General features: G+C 45.2%; 2 protein-coding genes across 2 annotated transcripts; one reads left to right on the top strand and one right to left on the bottom strand.

The window, feature by feature from the left end:
* Positions 1-5097: 5097 nt before the first annotated feature.
* On the top strand, positions 5098-9005 carry LOC120661216 (solute carrier family 35 member F1-like). Its single transcript, XM_039939963.1, has 11 exons — positions 5098-5310; positions 5728-5822; positions 6393-6450; positions 6706-6900; positions 7165-7241; positions 7501-7583; positions 8107-8158; positions 8273-8341; positions 8425-8511; positions 8609-8673; positions 8778-9005. The coding sequence occupies exons 1-11, from the start codon at positions 5193-5195 to the stop codon at positions 8932-8934; spliced, it is 1056 nt and encodes a 351-aa protein (XP_039795897.1). The 5' UTR covers positions 5098-5192; the 3' UTR covers positions 8935-9005.
* Positions 9006-13038: 4033 nt separating this feature from the next.
* Positions 13039-21537, bottom strand: LOC120661215. The gene is made up of 2 exons (XM_039939962.1): positions 19972-21537; positions 13039-13396 (listed from the first exon to the last, which is right to left on the bottom strand). Exon 1 carries the CDS (start codon positions 21343-21345, stop codon positions 19990-19992), a length of 1356 nt encoding a protein of 451 aa, XP_039795896.1. The 5' UTR covers positions 21346-21537; the 3' UTR covers positions 13039-13396; positions 19972-19989.
* Positions 21538-21770: the final 233 nt, after the last annotated feature.

Here is a 21770-nt window from a genome sequence, read left to right as displayed (position 1 = left end):
CTCCTGGGTGCTTTCAAAAAAAGAAAAAAGAAAAGGTGTTCAGTTGCAAAAAAAAAACCCACTGGTGTTCCAAAGTTCAAGTATAAAAAAATATTCAAGTATAAATCTGCCTGGTGGTTTTCCAAAGCATAATGAAGGAGGCCATGGACGTGATCATCCTGCCTATTAATGTTCTAAAATTCAAGTATAAACCTGCATGGTGGGTTCTCCTCCTGGGTTTTTTTCCCTGAGCCTTGCAGACACAAAGTCTGCAGTTCAGAAGGCCTTGTAAACTTAAATTGCTGTTGAAGTTTTTTTTTTTGGTCAAGAGAACAAGGATTGCATATCCAGATATGAGATATCCCTCATGATGGCATATACAAATAAGACCATGGAGACCTTTAAGTAAGATTAGAAAAGGAAAAGAATTACAGGACTCTGACATTAAAAAGAGTTAAGGAACAAAAGCAAATCAATGTAAGATCAACCAAGGAACATAACGGATATCAAATTAACCAAGCAAATCAATGTTCAACCACGGAACGGAACCAATATAGCAGATAACTTGTAAAAATGGCATCTAAATCTACACAGATAAATGCAATACATAAAGAATGATAAACATTAATATGATTGAACACTTGAGCTTGCCGTGATCATACGCCGAGCGAGTCTGATCAAACCAACCAACGCATCAAGAAATTACCCACACAGCAAAGTGCACTTCGATGCTCTGATAATGCGTGTTCAAAAAGCGCAGAAACTGACAACTAACAGATTGGTCCAGCTCTCTCTAGTACCTGCTAATGACCTCACACACCCAGCGTCCATTCCAAGTTTCCATCTACAATACGCCATGCAACGCGTCTAGGATACTCAACCGCCTAGCAGCGCAACGTAGCTTTGAACCGTGCGTCCCCCGGTCTCAACCGCCGGGGCGCGCTCACCGCTCGACACCGCCGCAACGATACCGAATCGCCAGCACTAATTTTTTTGAATGGTAGCGATGCCCATAAGGAGTATCCTTCCCTAGAAAAAGCTGGAGGATCGCAGGGAACGGGGGCCGGAGGAGGTACATTACCGTTGAGGGGAACTGGGAAAGAGGATCACGGCTCGACGATGCGACCCGGCCGAAGCGACCGGATGTCGTTCCGGTTGCTCCTGGGGAAGGCGGGCGGCGCGCTGGTTGGTGTGTGGACCGCGCTTGTCCTCTGCGGAGCCTGGGGGTGAGACTCGGTTTCAGGGAGGGGAGGGGACGGTGGCCTACCCGCCGACGGCGTCCATGCCGACGAGGAGGTGGGAGGTGGCTCGTCCGCCGTCAGCCCGTCACGGCGAGAAAGAGTGGTGACTGGTGAGACTCGAGAGCGAGACTGCGGACGCCGGAGTTTGGGCTGGGCTCGTCGGTCGTCCGGAATGTAGTTGGGCAGCATCGGGCTGGAGTAATAACATGGTTTGGGCCCTGCTGATGTATATCCCACAGCCCACAGGATCGACATCCCCCTCCCAGGCCTGTTTTGGACGAGATTACGAAAGAAAAAAAAAATCTGTTTTACTTCCTTCAATTATCACGAAAATTTGGTTTTTCTCCTGCAACTACGAAACCGGGTACTTCACCTCCCTCAATTTTTCAAACCGTGCATTTTACCTCCCTCGAGTGGTTTTGAAGACTGTTTCGTTACAGTAACCGCGGGTTGCTACAGTAATAGTAGTTTTGTCCTTTTCTTTTTAAAGAAATCAGTTGAATCTTTGAAAAATATAAAACTATGATTACTGTAGCAAACATCGGTTACTGTATCAAAACAGTCTTCAAAATCACTCGAGGGAGGTAAAATGCACAGTTTGAAAAATTGAGGGATGTGAAATATCCGGTTTCCTAGTTGTGGGAGGAAAATCAAATTTTTGTGATAGTTGGAGAAAGTAAAACAAATTTTTTCCATTACGAAATTTTCCGGAGCAAACAGATCGGGCCGCTTGACCCCGAGCGGAACTGTCGTAGGAAGATCCGCCCACAGGAGTATTTTGGGTCTAAACCGGTCCAATAAATCGGTTTACACGTGTGATTCAATCGGATTTGTTGTTGAAATAATAATTTGACTATCAATCACACATATAACTCTTAACATTTACCTCCTTAACCCCATTTTATTTACTTTTGCAATTGCAACACCGCAACACGGTACGATGACATGATGGGAACGAAACTCATTCGCTACTTTTTTTTACGATCACACTGTACACCCATTCGCCAATTCATGCCTCTCTATCCAGAGGACAAATTGGTTTTCCGTACAAGGACTAACTTATTTGGTGTCCATCTCATAGTCAGTGCCAGAGCTATTTACAATTTTGGTGAAACAATGAAAATCCGGTCAACATTTTACACTGTGTGACGCCGGCAGAGGCCGGAGGGTGCCTATCATGCATCTCTATCCAGAGGTACAACGTACGACGCATGAATTCGTAACAAAATGTCCATCACTTCTTTTTTTTTCATGTCGTTGACTTGGAAGAACAGAATTACTCCCTCCGTTCTAAATTATAAGTCATTCCAAAAATTTTGGAAAATCAAACCATCTTAATATTTGACCAAAATTATAAAGAGAAACACAAAGATTTATGACATCAAATAGATATACTATGAAATATAACTAACAAAGAATCTAATGATACTTAATTTGTATCATAAATGTTATTATCTTGTTGAATAGGTTTGGTCAAATTTGAAAAAATTTGACTCTCCAAGATTCTTGGAATGACTTATAATTTGAAACGGAGGGAGTATTGTAGAATGAGATGCTACATTAAAAAACAGCAGATGTAGTTCAAAAGATCAAATAACCATTTCTTCCTGTACAGAAAATTAGTACTCCTTGAAATAAAAACGCTACACTTGCAGCATACATACAGTTCACTTCGCCCTCAGCTAATCACTGCCAATAACAGTATAATTAATGAAAACAAATTAAAGATATCTTGATCACTTGAAGAGCTCATACGTGACGCCATGGATGACAAATTAACGTGTAAATAGCTATCTAGACTATGGACAATGGTATTAGTGTTTAGATACCAGCTCGACTGGCGTAGGATATTTTCAGCTGAGCTGTGAAATGGAGACATAAACAGAGAAAATTGGGAAACTAAAAATTGGTAAAAGAGAAAATAGACACATCTAGAGATCAATACGTATTTCTTAGTTCTGGCTACTTATAATAGGGTAGAACAAGAGATACAGTATTACCACAAAACAATCAATGTGGGATTCTATGCACGTGAACCTAAAACTACAATAAACAAAGAGATACAATTCAAGCTGCTAGTGATCTGAGATCCAGACTAAATTCGCACCAAACTATTTTTATTAAACACACTGATATAAATCAATCTACTAAAAACTAAACCATATCACCTATCAAAGGTATAGAGGAAGGTGGAGATCTACAAATAGTGCAGGAGGTACCAGTGGTGGTACTTTTAATTACTACGCGTTACTGATGGCTAAAAGGATGAGCACGACTAGTCAAGCAAGCACGAGGACATGCACGATAGCCGCTCAGCGCTATTAGTGTCCTAAACCAAATCAAATCATTTTTTTTGTGAGACCAAAACAAATCGGATTTATCGTTGGAGCAACCGTTCTCCACCAAATTGAAGTAGAACCAATACAAAATCTCAACTGTTACAATCGGTTTCCACCCAAACCATTAGCAAGTTGAAATACAATCATACAAGATTGGCTATGTCATCGGCTTGAATTTTGGGTGATAAATCTTTATCACCTTGAATTGCAGTGAAGAGGTGCGTCCATCTTATTCTTTGGCCTTGTTTAGTTCCTCCCGGTAAAATCTTTGAAATGAAATCTTTTCACATTTGAAGTATTAAATATAGACTAGTCATAAAACTAATTATAAAACTCATCTGTAAACTACGAGACAAATTTATTAAAACTAATTAATCCGTCATTAGCATGTTTACTGTAGTAATTTATTGTCAAAGCACGAACTATTTAGGCTCATTAGATTCGTCTCGCAATTTACAGGCAATATATAAAAATCATTTTTTCTCATCTATATTTAATATGCCATGTATATGTCCAAATATTGATGTGATTGATGTGCAAAGTTTTTGACCAGACCTTTCTTCCGTTTCTTGTTCTTGCGATGACACACCCAACGCCTCTCTTTCTCTAGCATGCACAATCCTTTTCTATCAGCTAACGCCTCCGCCATATTAGAACTAATCCACGCTACTGGAATCCGAATGTTTCCTAATACGCCCCATCTTGCTGTATACAAGATTGGTGCATCCCACTCTCCTGGAAATTTTAGGGTTTGAAAATCTAATGCGGTGTGAGAAAAAAAAGGGTCCTAGGATGGGCTCAGCGCATCATTCAACAATGTAGAATTTATAACTTTAAGTAGCTAGCTTTCAAAAAAAAATTGAAGTAGCTAAGTTTTATTTCTACAACTCGATTCATTCAAGAAAATCGAACTAATTCCCTTTTAGCAATCTAAGATCGGGTCAGAACCACGGTTTACAAAACCGATCGGTCTGGTCAAACCGCCGCCCTCCGGTAGCGGTTTACCGGACCGGTTTGACCGGATACCAGTGGAAACCGGTTGAATTCAAATCTAAATTTAAAAACACATGTGTAACCGGTTCCGACCGGTATATCGATCGGTTTACCGGTCCGGTCTGACCGGTTACCGGTGTTTTAACTAAAAAATCCGACGATTTAAAAGAGGTTTTCCGGTTTGACCGGTTTACCGGTCGCCATATGCGGTGGGTCTTAATGGGCCGGCCCATTTTTTCTTTTTTTATTTAACTTCATATGCCCGCAAACTATATTAAATGGACAAATTTTTGAGAAAATTTGACACCATTAAATTTATCGCACTTTAAAATATTTTTAAGAATTTTTTAGGAATTTTTCCGGACCGGTTTCCACCGGTTTGGTGGTTCAGCACCCCTGCAAACAGCACTCGAGTTACATCGCCCAAAAAGATAACTGGTCTAAACCAAATCAGCCGGCATCAATCGGCGGCAGGGCCCACAAGCAGCGACGCTGACCAGCTGGTACATATAAAAAAGATGTAAATAATTGCACACGGCGCCAGTGGTTTGTTCGCGTTCGCAATCTCGCACACTTCGGACGGCGACGTTGGCGTCTAGCAACGGGGCGGGGCCAACAACAGAGAGGAGAGAAGCAAGCAATGGCGCCGCCGCCGAGGTGGCTGCGGCGGGAGGTGTTCGTGGGGCTCGCGCTGGGCCAATTCGTCTCCCTGCTCATCACCTCCACCGGCTTTTCCTCCTCCGAGCTCGCCCGCCGAGGTACGTTGCGCCGCCGCTGTCTCTGCAGTTCCCGTACTCCGGCGATGGCGCACTGTGTAACTTGTCTCCCTCGAGTTCTTGGCGGGAGCACCGGACCCGCAAAAATACTGGATTTTGTTATCGCTCTGAACAGAAAAGGCTGTCCTTTTATTTTTATAGCTGTGCCTTCAATTGTGTTGTGCCGCGATTTTACTTGACAAGTTCTTTATGCTTTGTTCGGCTAAGAAACTGGCATTTTGGCTCCAGTGGATTCAACCGCCAATGCAAGTTTGTCTCGTTTCTTTGTGTGTTCATCTGTTCATGAAAGTAAACGTTACAGAGAATACCATGTTCAGATGAAAGAAAAGACTGAATTGGGACAACCAGGAATTATGGACACCACAAGACTGAATCACGAGGGTTTATTTTTTCTTTCAGGTGTCAATGCACCTACTTCACAGTCACTGCTGAATTACATCCTTCTTGCACTTGTTTATGGTGGGACACTGATATACAAAAGGCAACAGTTGACGGTATGTCGGGATCCTGCTTTTCCACCCAGAGAGGTGTCTAAACACTAATTTGGGGAAATGGAAACTAATAAAAAAAATGAACTGTTCTTCAGCTCTTATGCTCTAGAGAAATTCATATTACACAACGATGCTATTTTAGGTTTTCAGGAAGCAGAATAATCTTTTTAGTTGAAATACTGTTTGAATAAAAGGTTGAGATGCTATTTTGGGGTTTTAGCACATCCCCAACCTTTAAATTATTCCCTTGGACTTGGACCAGTAGTTTGTGTTGTACTGTTTCTCTTGTATGATTGATGCATGTACATTGAATGTATAAAGCATCTTGCCCTGCTAACCAGAACAAATGGCTAGTCTCTATATGTTAGCAAGGATTTTATGCGTATTCTTATTCTGTCGTTTACAAGTTGCTCAGGCTGTTTGTCACCACGGTGTTTATGTGGTGATAAAGTAATGTGAAATTTTCTACCAAAGTCGTCCTTAATTAAAACGTGCTCAGGTATGGTCGTGAAAAAAAATTCTACCAAAGTCGAAAGGAAAGCCTCAAATGTTTTCTATGTATTGTTTCTGCAGATTAAGTGGTACTACTACTTGCTGCTTGGCATCATCGATGTGGAGGCCAACTACATCGGTATGCAGTTACCATTAGCGAAAGTAAATTAGGCAATCAACAAAAAAAAAACACTAGACGGGAAGGTACAGACTGGACCCCCGCTCTGATTTAAGAAGAAAGCAAGACTCGAACCCGGGCTAGCTGCCTGAGAGCACGCTCTGCTAGCTACTAGCCAGCGAGAGTGCTCTAAATTAGGCAATCAAGTTCGAACTGGAGTTTGTTTCTTTTTTCTTGTGTATATGCTAAATTGAATTGCTTCCCCCACCCCCACAGTTGTGAAGGCTTATCAGTACACATCCTTAACGAGTGTGATGCTCCTGGATTGCTGGTCAATTCCATGTGTCATTGTGCTCACTTGGATCTTCTTGAAGACAAAGTATGGGTTAAGGAAGTTCATCGGCGTTGGAGTTTGTGTGGCAGGCCTTGTACTGGTAGTGTTTTCTGATGCACATGCCTCCGACCGAGCAAGTAAGAATATGCTTCATTATTGCTAAATATGGACGTTCTGACAAAGTTACACTTTGATGCATCGTTAGCTCAGATAAAGATTTTCTACTCAATATCTACAATTCACTTTGGTTCTTCAGCACTCAGTTTTTTGTGGTCTTAGCAGCGCATACCTGATCCTAAAAGCCTAGGACATGACAGATGGATAAAAACTGCTGAATTTATCACAAAGTATAAGCATAGTGTGTAATTCATTTTTACGTCACACTTTGGAGTGTCTTGCAGAAGGACTCAACCCCTTGAAAGGTGATTTACTTGTTATTGGAGGATCCATGCTTTATGCCATCAGTAATGTTACTGAGGTAAGAAGCAACTGCACCTATCTTTGTTCAATGAACACTACCATTCTCCTTTACCATATTTATCATTTGGATGACACTTGCTAGGATATGCATGATTCGTCATTTCTAGTATTTTTTCCATGTTTAGTAGACTAATATGTTCATTCATCGAGCTATGATAATTATTGCTGCAATTTATTGTTAAACATCTCATTGTCTTTGACATATAGCAGAAATATATAGATGGAAACTTCAAATATTTCTGTCTACAAAATTTCAGGAGTATTTTGTCAAGAAAAGCAACAGAGTCGAGGTGATGTCAATGCTTGGTGTTTCTGGAGCAATTATAAGTGGTATACAGATGTATCCTTTAGCTTCTAAAATAAGGAGAGAAAAGACTTGACATCATGCAATAATTGCTAATTTCCTTTATTCACAGTAGTTTCTTCTGTGGCACTTCTACTACAAGCAAAACAAAACACGATTTTTTAACTAAATCACCGCATGCCTGCCAGATTTTTAGGTTCATTTTTTATTTTAGTTTATATACAAACCACTTACTGATAAAGTGGTTGAGCATGAAATGAAGGCTTTCCTCTTAATACAAAGATACGCAGCTCTCCTGCATGTTTGAGAAAAAAAAGCATGAAATGAAGGCTCAACCAGTGGTATGCGATGATTGATTCAACCAACAATACTGTAACAGTGAGCCTCCCTTTAAATGCAGCCCAGAATTTTGAAGCATTTGTGGTTGTGTGTAGGTCAAAATAAGGAGCTTGGGAATAAGAAATTCTTTTGATCATAGACCAAACTGACTTAATTCCAACTTTACACATCAGAGGCAAGAAATATACTCCCATATTCCATTTCCTTGACAATGCTACAGAAGCATACTTGAACGACAAGAGCTCAGATCGACCCACTGGAATGCTGGTGCAGTGAGTACCTTTCCCTCCCTGCACTCTAATGAATTGTTTATGAGCAACCGTGTTCCGTTAATGCACCTTGTCGGTCATGATTCTTTTTTTGACTATGTATTTTAATCTTTTCAGATTCTTCCCTTCATAGGATTTGCAGTGGCAATGTTCTTGTTCTACTCAACAGTACCGATTATACTCAAGGTAGAAACCACTGTCCTCTTGCAGACTAATTCATGATTGTCCTGAATAAATTTACAGAACATATGAGCGTTTGATTTTTACAGATATGTGGTGCAACCATGCTAAATCTCTCACTACTGACCTCAGACATGTGGGCTGTTTTAATCCGTATCTTTGCTTACCATGAGAAGGTATGAACACATGGATTCCTTTCTCCATTTATTCATCACAATTCACAATAGCCATTCATAAATTGATCTGGTGGAAGCAAACTCTGCCCATGTGCAGGTTGACTGGATGTACTTCGTTGCTTTTGCCGGCACAGCAATTGGCCTTGTCATCTATTCATACAAGTACTGTGTCTTACCAGTTTTCTGTTCTCTGGACATGGATAGGTGCATAGCTATGATACTGTACTGGTGTCAATACTCACCACTTAAAAAACTGCTTTAAGCAGGGGCTCAAAGCAGATTGCTGAAGAGACTGCACAGGTTACAGGGGCCGGTGACGAGGAGGCCGCGACGGCAAACCGCACAGCACAAGTTCCTGGTGTCGGAGACGACAGGCCATCCTCCAACAAGGAGTTTGCATCAGCTGCTACTGCCTCAAGGTAGTAGCCTAGTAGGCAACTGTCTACCAAACTGAACCTGTATGGAACACATACACAGTTGGTTGTGAAGCGTGATATTCTTTTGGGAAAAAGTCTACATGACCATGACCCCCTGAACTATACTGTCAGTACACTTAACCCCCCGAACTCAAAAACCGGATGTTTAACCCCCTAAACTTTGGAAAACCGGACGAAACACCCCCTGAGCGGTTTTGGATGGTGGTTTTGCCACCGTGGAAGCCATGTCAGCGCCACCTAGATGCAAACGTGGCACGGGGCCCACACGTCAGTGCCCATATCTCATCTGCTGTCTGTCGTCCCTCTCGGTGGCTCTCGTCGCCCTTTCCCGTGCCCCTAGCCGCAGGACGCCGCTCCTCCGACGCCGCTGCTTCCTGCGCCGCCACCGCTCCTCGAGCTCCGCCGCGCCCGTTCCTCAAGCGAGCAGAAGCTCACTCCCGCCGCCGCCCACGCCGGCCTGGCCATAGGCGGGGGAGGGCCTCGCCGCGGCGGGGCGCGAAGCAGGGGTCGCGGGCGGGCGTGCTCCACCCCGCGCGCCGGCCTGGCGTGCCTTCTCCACCTCCCCGGCGGCGTCGCCTCGGCGCAACAGGAGGGGCGCGGGCCTCGCGGGCGGAGGGAGTAGAGGGAGAACGAGGGAGGAGGGGGGCGAGCTCCACTGCCGTCGACCTCAGAAAGAGGGGCGCGGGCCTCGCGGGCGGAGGGAGCAGAGGGAGAACGAGGGAGGAAGGGGGCGGCGCCCCGTGCGGGCGTCCACGGCGAGCTCGGCCGCCGCCCCGCGCGAGCGTCCATGGCGAGCCGTGCCTAGCTCGGCCGCCGGCCCGCGCCGTGGCCCTGCGCCGGCCGAGCTTGAGCTCCAGGAGGGTCAGCTCCATGCTTCGCCACCGAGGCCGGCGCGCGCGCGAGCTCCAGCTCCGGCGGCCGGCGTGCGAGGGAGCGGAGGGGCGAGGAGCAGAGGAAGGGCGATGCGCTCGCGGCGTAGTCGAAGCACGGGAGGGAGGGCCAGGCGGGTGGCGATGCGGACGAGGGGTTGCGCCGACACGCTGCCTCCCTCCAGCCCAAGCCAGCTCACCGCCTCGCGCCGCCCTCGGCCGGCCCGCCGCCTCACACCGGCGCCATCGGAGCTGCCCGGCGCACCGCCTCCCTCCAGCCCCGGCCAGCTCACCGCCTCACGCCGCCCCCGGCCGGCCCGCCGCCTCGCGCCGCCCCAGCTGGAGCTGCCCAACGCGCCACCTCCCTCCAGCACGGGGCCCCGGCCGGCTCACCGCCTCGCGTCGTTCCCGGCCGGCCCGCTGCCTCGCACCGCCCGAGACCGAGGTTGCGTCGGCGAGCCGCCTCCTCCATCGAAGGACAAGGCAGGAAGGGGAAAGTAGAGATGGGCACTGACGTGTGGGCCCCGCGCCACGTTTGCATCTAGGTGGCACTGACATGGCTTCCACGGTGGCAAAACCACCATCCAAAACCGCTCAGGGGGTGTTTCGTCCGGTTTTCCAAAGTTTAGGGGGTTAAACATCCGGTTTTTGAGTTCGGGGGGTTAAGTGTACTGACTAGTATAGCTCAGGGGGGTTATGTAGACTTTTTCCTATTCTTTTGCTATCAGATGTGAGGAAAGAAAAAGGGCTAGTACTGATTCTATAATTTTTATAAGCACAGAATGAAAATGTATTTGTTAACATTAAAGGAGCTGAATATTGTTGGGAACATATCTAGTGCAAACCAAGGACCTCGTGCAAACCCGTGCAAACCTACTAAACAAAGTTTCAAAAAATTCTGAAAAAAATCATGAATGTTCTTCTCAGATTACGGCATCTATATATAAAATTTCATGGTCAAATTCGTCTTACTCTAGAAGTTAAAAAAAGACAAATTTGAGATGCATTTGAACCATTATTGTTGTCAGAAAATTTGTCTTTTTTGTAACTTCTATAGTAAGACGAATTTGACCATGAAATTTTATATATAGATGAGGTAAGCTGAGAAGCACATTCATGATTTTTTCAGAATTTTTTGAAACTTTATTTAGTAGGTTTGCACGGGTTTGCACGAGATCCTTGGTTTGCACTAGATACGTTGTCAATATTGTTTTTTGTTCACGCTATCATGCATTGTATCTGGAATCTGGATGATCAAGGACCTGTGAATTTTCAGTATTCAGGGTCAGTAGAAAAGTGAAGGGCGTTTTCAGAGTTAGCATAAAGTGAGCAATTTGTATGGTCTGGATTCGGGGTTCCACATCTCTGGTATACCTTGCCTGCAAGAAAATAAGTTTGAGGTATAAGATTGGAGACAAGTTTGTTAGGAAAAATAAAGAAAGCACTAAAGAGGATCTACCAGACATTAACAAGCTAACAACAATGAATAGCCATATGCCATTCAGCCATTCTACATTCTACACGAATTTATGGAATATCAGTAGCATTTGTCCTCCTGAATTTAATCCCTACGCAGAACTGTAGGATTTCTGAATCCACGTATGCTTAACTGTTTGGCTCGCTCGCATACATTTTCTTAACCTGTAGGCTGTAGCTCAGAAATTGGAAACCAAAACGCCAGAGATAAACAGCTGAAGCACTCCCAAATTCCCAATTAATATACGATCCATATATTTTCACAAAACCCCCTTAATGTTTGCAAAAATGTTGGGTTATGTTTTAGTGCTGTCATGCTCTATGAATTAACTAATACTTTTTTAATCGTGAATTAAAGAGACTTAAGACATAGCACATCAGTCCACTGATGGATAGTTGATTTGAATAAGTAATGCAGCAATCCCACTCTAGTACTAAGCTTACGTTATTGTTAATTATCAATCGTCATACGCTACGAAAACATGAAACACGAGCCAGTACGGATTGTTCCTGTATCCAATATGATGAGTATATGTTTTGGAGATCCTATCGGTGTCCAAGAGTACATCGCTATTATTACATTCTTATTAATACTTTTGCAATGACATAACTACTCGGTGTATGCACCTGACAGTCAAGAGATTACAGGCGTACTACTTTGTCAGAAATAAAAGGCATAGTAGAACTCCCTAAATAAGCCATACAGTTTTTTTTTTGAAGAAACAGGAGGGGAAAATTCCCCTACTGATTAATAATTAAATAAAGGAGAAGTACAAAGAAGAGTGATAAGAAAAAGAAAATTACAGGAAAGCAGAGACTACAAGGTCTAACAGAACTAGGACAGGATAAAATTACATGTGAAAAGAACCAAACTGTTGTGTTGCTGTTAGTGAAGGACAAGCCAAACTTTCATTTCATCAATCTTGGGGTGCTTCACTCTGTGTAACAAGAGGTTAAACTCATTACGAAATCTTCTTTTGCAGTCTTGTACTGTTGGATGAACATTATTGAAGATCCAATCATTCCTGATGGTCCAAATCCTCCAGGCCATTAGCATAATTATTTCCAAAGCAAAGGATACACCAAGTCTTCTTCGGATGAATTTGAAAATCTGGAGTATGGGTCTTGTGGAGACGTAGCTAATCCCAATTGATTCCCAACATGCATTTGCAAAATTGCATCGTAAGATTAGATGAGTTGCCGTCTCCAGTCTTTGTAAGATGCAGAGATCACAAGTGAATGAATCTAATTGCATTCCCTTCCTCTGAAGAATGTCCCTTGTATTAATTCTATCCTTAAGTAACAGCCAGAAGAATACTGTATGTTTCATTTGGCAATTTGTTTTCCATAACCATTTGAACAGTGGGTGTGTTCTTCTATGTCCAATCAGAGCTTTGTAGGCTTTGGTGGTAGAGAAATGTGGACTATTCCAGATGAAAGTCCATATGTCATTTTCCTCTGGCCTTTGCCAAAGATTGAACCAATCTGATAGTTGTTGGAATTGCCGGAAGGCCTCTGAGGAAAGCGGTAGCGAAAAAAGATCAGAAGGCTGTGCCATGTCTCCAGCTTCCTTTAGTGTAATGATAGGATTCTTGGCAAAGGAGTAAAGCTCTGGAAATAGAATTCTGAGGACATTATCATTCCATAGATCTTGCCATAGAAGAATTGTGGCTCCATTTTGGGCTGTGACTTTGCTATCCCCTTAAATTTATCCAACAGTTTTACAATGTCTCTCCACCAGAAAGATCCTTTTTTTGTTGTCCTGGCAACTTACCATTGGAGTAGTAATTTTCCCATAGTGGATGCACCCAAGGAATGTCGGCTTTTGAGAAAAAAACTTATTCAGAAACTTTAGGAGCAAGGAGTCATTATGTGTGACGAGGTTGAGAACACCAAGTCCGCCTTCATTCTTAGGTAAGCAAACCATTGACCAGGCAGATTTTGGTGGTTGTCTTGCCGTTAAATCAGATCCTCTCCAAAGACAATGCTTCCTATACTTATCTAGTTGCTTGAGTACGCCTTTTGGTAGTTTTAAAGAGCAACACTCCTTTCAACTCTTTGGATTAGAGGGATGAAATAAGCCATACAGTTGGGAAAAAAAAGTGTTGTCGGTCGAAACCCACCGGCGAGCAGCGACAGGCAACACGAAGAGCCGGGAGGTCGCCGGGGCGCTGGCAGGCACTGCTCCCTCGTCGACGGCCCGCAATTCCAGCACACGCCGTGGCTTGTGAAGACGCAGGGCGTGCCACCTGACCTATACCCGATCAGTAAGGTGCGAACGTGCTTGCAACGATTAGCCTGCATACACAAACACGTGGAAACGTAAGTCCGAGCCGTGGTCGGCTCCCCGGGACGACTCTTGCATCGGCTTTAAGGAGCCGATCGAGTCCCGGTGTCAGATTGGATCTGTTTACATCCGGATATTGATAAATAAAGCGAATAACTGTAAAGCTGCTTCAATTAAATCTAACTAATCTAATCCACGACAGTAAAGGCTTCACAGTTATATCAGAACATCCTACACGTGATTGGGCCTAATGAACGCAACAGATAACTAAACCATAACCCAAAACAGAGGGCTAAGAACTAGCAAGAGCCGATTCCCGGAATAATCCCTATCAAGGCTAAAATAAAGCATCTACACCACCGGATCATCCAACCCGTTTGCAAGGCCTAATCTAACAGATATTATGCCAACTCTTTAGAAAAGAGCAAACCGTAACAGATCATATCTACTAAACATAAAAGAAGTAGGGTGTTGCCTTTACGCAGCTAATTCTATGCAACAAGAACTAGTGTAAGACGATGGCATGATCGCGTAAAGACAACATGATATTCGTAGATGATAAGCAACAAACCACAACAGATCTACTAAAAGTCATGCTATGAACATCGAGATAACTAGTACTACTCGCTATCAAAAACGCTTCAGCACGAGTAATACCAAGGTAAAAGCAAGAACAACGCTGCCCTGATCGCGAGAAACGATCAGGGCAGCATGGCGCTTACTTGGATGAAACCCTAGGATTAGGGGTGTCGATGCGCCGAGATTGTTGTTTGCGAGACGTGATGATGTTCTTCATGAATAACATAGGGTACATATTTATAGTCCGAAGACTTGAGAAACAATCTAAACTAATCTCGTCCCGATCGGACTCTATCTCTAATCTTAAACTAAATCTAAAAATACATGGCCCATGTGGCCCAAAAGCTCACGCAGGAGCCGATTTTATAAGCCTTCTTCAACTTTCTGCTTTAAACCCATCTTGCTTTCGGCCCATAAATTAATCCTGTTAATTTATGACGATAACACATGCCCCTCTAGTTTTGGCAATGATAGTTCCAAAACCACTCCGTCGTTTCATCTTCCCGTTAATGCAAATTAAACACACTGCAACCACCAAAGAAGACGCAACGTCTCTGCAACTGGCTCCTCGTAGAACGTGAAACTGCCGATCCGTCTTCATCTTTTCACTATTTAATCTTACCCCGAATCGACTTTTCTTCACAGCAAACTCCTTCCTCCCAAAGCCAATAGCGCAGAAAACCCCAGTCCTCCAACACCAATAACCATGGCGATCTCTTCCTCCTCCGACTCCAACTCCTTTGGAGACTCTTCCTCCTCCTCTTCTCCTTCTTCTTCCCCCCTCCCTGCTTCTTCCATCGACTCCATCCCGGAGAGTTGGGAGCCGACGCCGGAGTGGGACCCAACTGCAGCGTATGAAGCGCTGGCTCCTCCGCACTGGGATGCAGAGGAGTTCGACTTCGGGACCGTCTCCGAGGAAGACGAGCCCAAGACCAAGGGAGAAGACCTCCGGCTCCTGTTCCAGGAGGAGTCGGAGAACAGCGACAAGGAAGACCCCTCTTCGGATGGAGTCGACTCCTCCTCGGAAGAGGAGATCGACTCCTCCTCTGACGATGACGAGCCGATGGGCGGAAAGCCCTTTCAGTTCCTCGGGTCCTCCGAGGAGGACAGCGAGGAAGAGAACAGCGGCGGCGACGGCTGGAGCGACTTTGGGTCCGAAGGCGGCAGCAGCGCCTTCGGCAGTGACGACGACGACGGCAGCGGGGATGCGCCAGCCCGAAGCCCCAAACGCCGTAGGTACTAGGTACCTACGTGCAGTAGAATTAGGTAGCATCGTAGGGGTAGGATCACAAAGCCGAATGATTAATTCCTTTGTAACAATCGGCTTTCCCTTGTAATGACCTTTCTATTAATGAAATTGATTTCCTTAAATCACTGTATATCCGTTTACTTTCCAAAAAACCGATGGCAACGCATCAGGCTTCTATAAATATCCAAGAGCCGACGAAATTCAAACTAGAAGTAACCCGCACAAGAGTAGAGTATCACTTCCACCTTAAACCGATTTCGAAACAAGCTCTCAAATCCGAACGTAATTCGAAAACCCAGCTCTACAAATTCGAGCAAGAACTCCTCAAGCATCCAGAATTCGAATCAGAGCCCACAGCAACCAAACCCCAAGTCAACGGATCTGAACCATGGCAGACTCTGCAGCTCAGACAACAAATCCTACTGTTGATGATGCGGCAATCTGCGGCCTGAAGGTAATATTCAGCCTAATTCCTTTAGTATTCCTCAGCTTATTAAGCTTCTGAAACTTTAAATTTTGAAACCTGACACCGTATGCATACTTCTGAATTTCTGAACTTCAGGTGTCAGATATCCTTCTGCCGCATCCCTCCAATCCAAAATCTTTATGTCTTGGCCCACGAACCTATGAAAATCCCATAGATTTGATCTCTTGTGAAGCAAATAGGATCCCTTTCGTGAGTCAAAACATCGATTTGAACCTCTGGGCCGACTGCTTAAGAGCCTGGCCTAACCCTCCTGAGAGCTGGATTACATGGTACAGCAGAGTAACAAAAACTTATATACCCTTGTGACAGGATTTGAACATAGCCGATGCACTTAGCTTATCATTATCATCCCTTGACAAAGATGAAAACCTTCTGAAAACCATCGGCTATTTCTGGTCCGATGCTCTGTACTGTTTCCTCTTTGGTCATGGACCCATGACTCCCACTCTGCTAGATATCACCATGATCACTGGCCTAGACATTGGATCTCCTAATCCAGCTGCCCACAAAATGGCAGAAGTCCCCTTCAAACTTTCCTCCAAGGTTAACTGCACAAACTGTGGTACTTACATGAATCAGCACATGAAAACAAAAGGTCCAGTGACTGAGAAGGAACACACAACCTTCTTAAATCTTTGGCTAGAACACTTCATCTTCTGTGGCCCTTCTTTAGCTCCAACTAAGAACTATATTCCCTTGGCCTATCACCTGGCCCATGGCAATCACACCGGCCTAGACAAACTTTTTCTTGGAGAAACCTACAGATATCTCCATTTGATGACATCTAACTTGCTTAACCAAAAGAAACTGAGAACTGGAGGCCCTTGGTGGTTTATTCAGTTGTGGGCACAACTGTACTTTCAGCACCAGATTCCGAACTTACAAGGCCCGACCAAGAACTATTTTCCTAATGAGAGTGGCAAACCAATTAGATGTACTAGCTACGGCCAAGCTTTATTTAGTCTACCTGGCAATAAACTGAATTCAGCAGATGCAGCAAACTGGTTTAGAATCTTCTACAAGGGACTGGATAATCCACTCTATTTCCCATTCACTGAATCTGAATCCTTTGAAAACCCAACTGCCTTCAGATTAGATAACTTTGCCGATGACAACAGCACTCGGCATTTATACTCTTTAATGATCCGACCTGGCTTCTTTCCTGTTGGCATCAGCACCTCTAATAGAATTATCAAGCCAGGTTATGAATCTTACCAACCAGTCATAGCAGCTCGGCAACTTGGCCTAGGACAGGTTCCTCCCCACTTCCATATTCACCACTTGGTGGAGAGTATAGCCGAACTGGCTGATGGTCTCACCAGCTCAAGATGCTACAGCATGTTCGATGACCTCCACATTCCAATACCAGCCGATCTGTCCTTCAATCCTTCATCGATCGATTTTAGCACATGGTGGGGAATGTGGAAAACCCATGTTTTCAGAAAAGCTCTAGGTCATCGACTGCAGCAAATTGATCTTGAATATGTAATCCCCGAGGAAGAGGTACTGAATTTATGCACTTTACCCTTTCTAAATCATCCATTCCTTTACTTGACTAATCCTGCTCACCCTGTTAGTAGCAACAGGATGGTCCAGAACCTATGACCAGCAACGGAGAGCCATTCCACTTTCTTCCAACTGCTCCTAATGTACTCTTCTGCAAAGGATCATCATCAATGAAGAAAGTGATAATGACTATTCAGCCAGACTTACTTCAGTCGGCTTCCAAACGAAGACAAGCTTCTGCAAACGTTGCCCCCCGATTCTTGACCAAGAAAAGGAAGATGATGACGAGGCGAGTCATCAAGAAACCAGCACCAGCTTCCCCGAGTCCATCAGAGTCCAACACCAACCAAGTAACTCATCTTTCTAACACTTCTTCTTTTTTGCATACATATGCACTCTGGTTGACTGTAATTCTATTTTCAGGACGCAACTGAAGACATCCTTGAAACCAGTAGCCCAGCACAACACGAAGTCATCGTTCATGAAGCTGACACTGGAGCAACTGAAACTTCAAATACTCTGACAGATGTGCATGACGAACAGGCTAACACAGTCGAAGACCCTGTTGTCACCTCCAATCCAACCGGATCGGCTACACCTGAATCGATCATCACTTCTTGTTCAGAACAGGTAACTTTTATGAGAACTGTTTCTGAACTAGCCGATAGTCTTCACAAATACATCTTGCTCTAACTCCAGATATGTCCATAGGGCTTTGATATTTCAGGTTTGCTTTCCTTTGACCCAGCATCAATGGGTCTGACTGTCCCTGAAGCAGAAACACCATCTTTGCAGCAATCGGCTAATTTGGCACATCAGCTTCAGCTCATCAAGGATCTACTATCTGCTCCGATCACTGCTCTGGTTGATAATTTCATCAAGATAAAAGAAAATTCTTGAGCAGATAGAATCCCAGCTTCCAGAATTACTTCGAGTCAAACTTTAGCCAGCCGGCCATCTTCCTTTCTTTCGGGCAGAGGTGAAGGCAGCTCAACAAAGAATAGAAGCACGTCGTTCTCAAGTCTCTCTAAAAACTGACATAGCTCAAAAGTGCAAAGCCCTCAACCAAAAGAAAGCAACTCTGGATGCTAAAACTGATATCTCCGAGAACACAAGACGACTCAACCTCTTGGAAAAGGAACTGATGGAACTTGAAGAAAAGTTCCGCAATACCCAAAGACTAATCCAAGAGGAGAAAGCTTCGATCGCAAACTCCAAGCAGAAAGCCCAAGAAATGACTTAACAAATACAGGCAGAGTTTGCAGAGATAAGCACTTTGAGTCGGCAGATAGTATAAGGCAATGACAAGGACGACGAAGCAATCATAGCATGAGCAGATGCATGTTGCCTGTAAAAGCTGAAACTTGTACTTATTTAAAACACCTTAAGTCGATGGTTACACATCGGCTATCTTGCTTCTCACATGTATTTTTACTAGCCAACTCAACGTGTTGGCTTCTCTTTATTTTCTTTTTTTTACCGGCCAACTCAACGTGTTGGCCTTTCTCTTTTTTTTTACTGGCCAACTCGACGTGTTAGCCTATCTCTTTTTTTTTTACCGGCCAACTCAACGTGCTGGCCTATCTCTTTCTTTTTTTCTTTTTACTGACCAACTCAACGTGTTGGCCTATCTTAGTTCAGGCGGATGGATCCCATCGGCTCTTGTCACTCGCCTTCCAACATGCTCGAAAAATATTTCTTGAGGTGTTGGTCATTAACCGCCACGGGAAACTTGACACCGTCCAACTCTTCGAGTATGTAGGCATTCCCAGGCAAAACCTGATCAATTTTGTACGGTCCGTGCCAAGTGGGAGACCACTTGCCATATTTTCTATCTTTGGTTCCCAATGGCAATACTGGCTCCCAAACCAAGTCTCCAACCTGAAAATTTTCTTGTTGTACGCACGAGCAACTTTAGCTAATTCTATGCAAACCGTAAAGAATAGTGTAAGATGATGGCATGATCGCGTAAAGACAACATGATATTCGTAACAGATCAGATCTACTAAACATAAAAGAAGTAGGGTGTTGTCTTTACGCAGCTAATTCTATGCAACAAGAACTAGTGTAAGACGATGGCATGATCGCGTAAAGACAACATGATATTCGTAGATGATAAACAACAAAGCACAACAGATCTACTAAAAGTCATGCTACGAACATCGAGATAACTAGTACTACTCGCCATCAAAAACGCTTCAGCACGAGTAATACCAAGGTAAAAGCAAGAACAACGCTGCCCCTGATCGCGAGAAGCAATCAGGGCAACATGACGCTTACTTAGATGAAACCCTAGAATTAGGGGTGGCGATGCGCCGAGATTGTTGTTTGCGAAACGTGATGATGTTCTTCATGAATAACATAGGGTACATATTTATAGTTCGGAGACTTGGAAAACAATCTAAACTAATCTTGTCCCGATCGGACTCTATCTCTAATTTTAAACTAAATCTAAAAATACATGGCCCATGTGGCCCAAACGCTCACACAGGAGCCGATTTACAAGCCTTCTTCAACTTTCTGCTTTAAGCCCATCTTGCTTTTGGCCCAATTTATGGCGATAACAAAAGGTCATGCAACATCCTTGTTCACTTGTTCAGGTTTTGCAATCTTTTTCGCGACCTTGAAACAGATTGAGATTTTGTTTTGGCCATCCTTCTCCTCCTGCTAGGGGAACCAAAACTTTCCATCAGGGACGCCTGCGCCATCGTCATCGGCTTTGAAATCGCTGGAGCAACCTTGCAATACATCGAGCTTTGTGGGCACCAGATCTCCCTTTTGCAGGTCACCGGTTGTCCTCGACCATCATAGAAACCATCTGTAACCTTGGGCAGCAGCTTCCTGACAGCATCTTGCTCAACCAGCTCGAATTGGTTGGAATGCTTCTCAGGCAAGAAGTAGGGAGCCACACGGTACCCCAGTTTAAGAGGAATGCCAGCGTTCACAGGACACGGCGGTGATCCGGCGATGGATGGTGAGGCATAACAAGCTGCAGTAAGCTGAAGCATCGGATGGGGAAGCAACATTCCAGCTCCTCTGTGCTCATCACTTGTAGATGGCTCACGATCATTACGGCTGTGGCTCTGAATGTGTCGACGGCACCATATCGATCTTTCTGAAAGGCTGGAGCTGTCACCTCTTTGCCCTATTGTTTCAGTTAACAGCCTCCGGATGGCTACTCCTGCAGCGTCGAATTGGGGCGGCAGGAGCTCCAAGCAACCGACGGCAATGGCCAGAATGTCCGATGCCTCCGACAGACGGAACACGACGCACATCTTCAGGTTCTTCTCCCACATAACCTCGTCTTCGCGTGACACGGCGAGGCAAGCCACCAGCCCATCCTCGACACCCGGATCCGGCCATGGCCACAGCATGACGAGGTCGTCGCCGCCACCGCTCCCCCTCCGGATCGAGAACTCCATCGACTCGCCGGCGAGCAAGGACCGGGTCAGCGACGGCAAGAACATGGACCCCTCTGGACGGCCGCCGGACTCGACCAGCCTGAAGAAGCTGTCCGTGCCATCGGCAAACCTCTCGAATCTCCGCAGCGTGACGTCGTCCAGCTCCGCCTCCTTGCGGCGAAACGGAGCGAAGCGTCTGGCCGCTTGGATCAAGAACTGGGAGATCGAGTTACCTGCTGCTGCTGGAGCTGGATCATTGCTGACGCGATCGCACCCCAACGCCCGCTTCTTGTACTGCGCGTGGAGCAGGTCGTCGCCTTCCTCGGCGACGCGCTTGAGCTTCGCCTTCCATTGCAGCAGCGGTGGGTGGGAGATGTGGAGGTCCTCCGAGACGGCGACGACGCTGCGGATCTTGAGCACCGCCATCTCGAGCCTCTCGGCCCTGCCCTCGGCGCTCTCGCGGCTAGCTTTGTCGCCGGAGAGGATAGATGATATTCTGCTCACCGCCTCGGTTGCCACCGCCGATCCTACTATCCCCGCCATTGACGGCTCCTCGAGGGAGAGGGCGGCCGTGTCTTTTGACCAAGAACAATGGAGTTGTTCCCTTGGCAGATATTGTTACCTCGAACTGAATTAGTGCAGGGCTACCGAACGAGGATTTCTTGAAATAATTTCCTGTGTTTACCAGTCAAAACGAAGAACAAGGACACGTTTCTGGACTGACTGAGGTCATACTTTGTTCTTTGTCTACGTCACCGCTGACCTCATCTTTGAATTAGACCTTGACGAGGTTGACGCAGATCCTACTCCTAGGACGGCGAGTGTACGCTGCTAGCTCCGGCGATGCGCCGGCGCCGGAATGGCAAATCATCCCAGGGGAGGCAAGGAGGGCAACAGGGAAGCCCCAGATTGCTATCAGCGTTGCCACTGTTCTGCTGCCGTTAAGAATACAAGTGACAGCGGTAACT

This window comes from Panicum virgatum, chromosome 2N, assembly GCF_016808335.1.
Source record: "Panicum virgatum strain AP13 chromosome 2N, P.virgatum_v5, whole genome shotgun sequence".
Taxonomy (NCBI): Eukaryota; Viridiplantae; Streptophyta; class Magnoliopsida; order Poales; family Poaceae; genus Panicum; species Panicum virgatum.
The sequence above is the reverse complement of the archived record's forward strand: the minus strand, read 5'-3'. Positions and strand labels throughout refer to the sequence as shown.

Excerpts from the sequence above, each read along its gene's own strand:
- LOC120661215 (XM_039939962.1), bottom strand. The coding sequence starts at position 21,345 with ATGGCGGGGATAGTAGGATCGGCGGTGGCAACCGAGGCGGTGAGCAGA.
- LOC120661216 (XM_039939963.1), top strand. The coding sequence starts at position 5,193 with ATGGCGCCGCCGCCGAGGTGGCTGCGGCGGGAGGTGTTCGTGGGGCTC. Across the intron at positions 6,451-6,705 it reads TGTGGAGGCCAACTACATCG|TTGTGAAGGCTTATCAGTAC; the intron begins GTATGCAGTTAC and ends CCACCCCCACAG. Across the intron at positions 8,342-8,424 it reads CAGTACCGATTATACTCAAG|ATATGTGGTGCAACCATGCT; the intron begins GTAGAAACCACT and ends TGATTTTTACAG.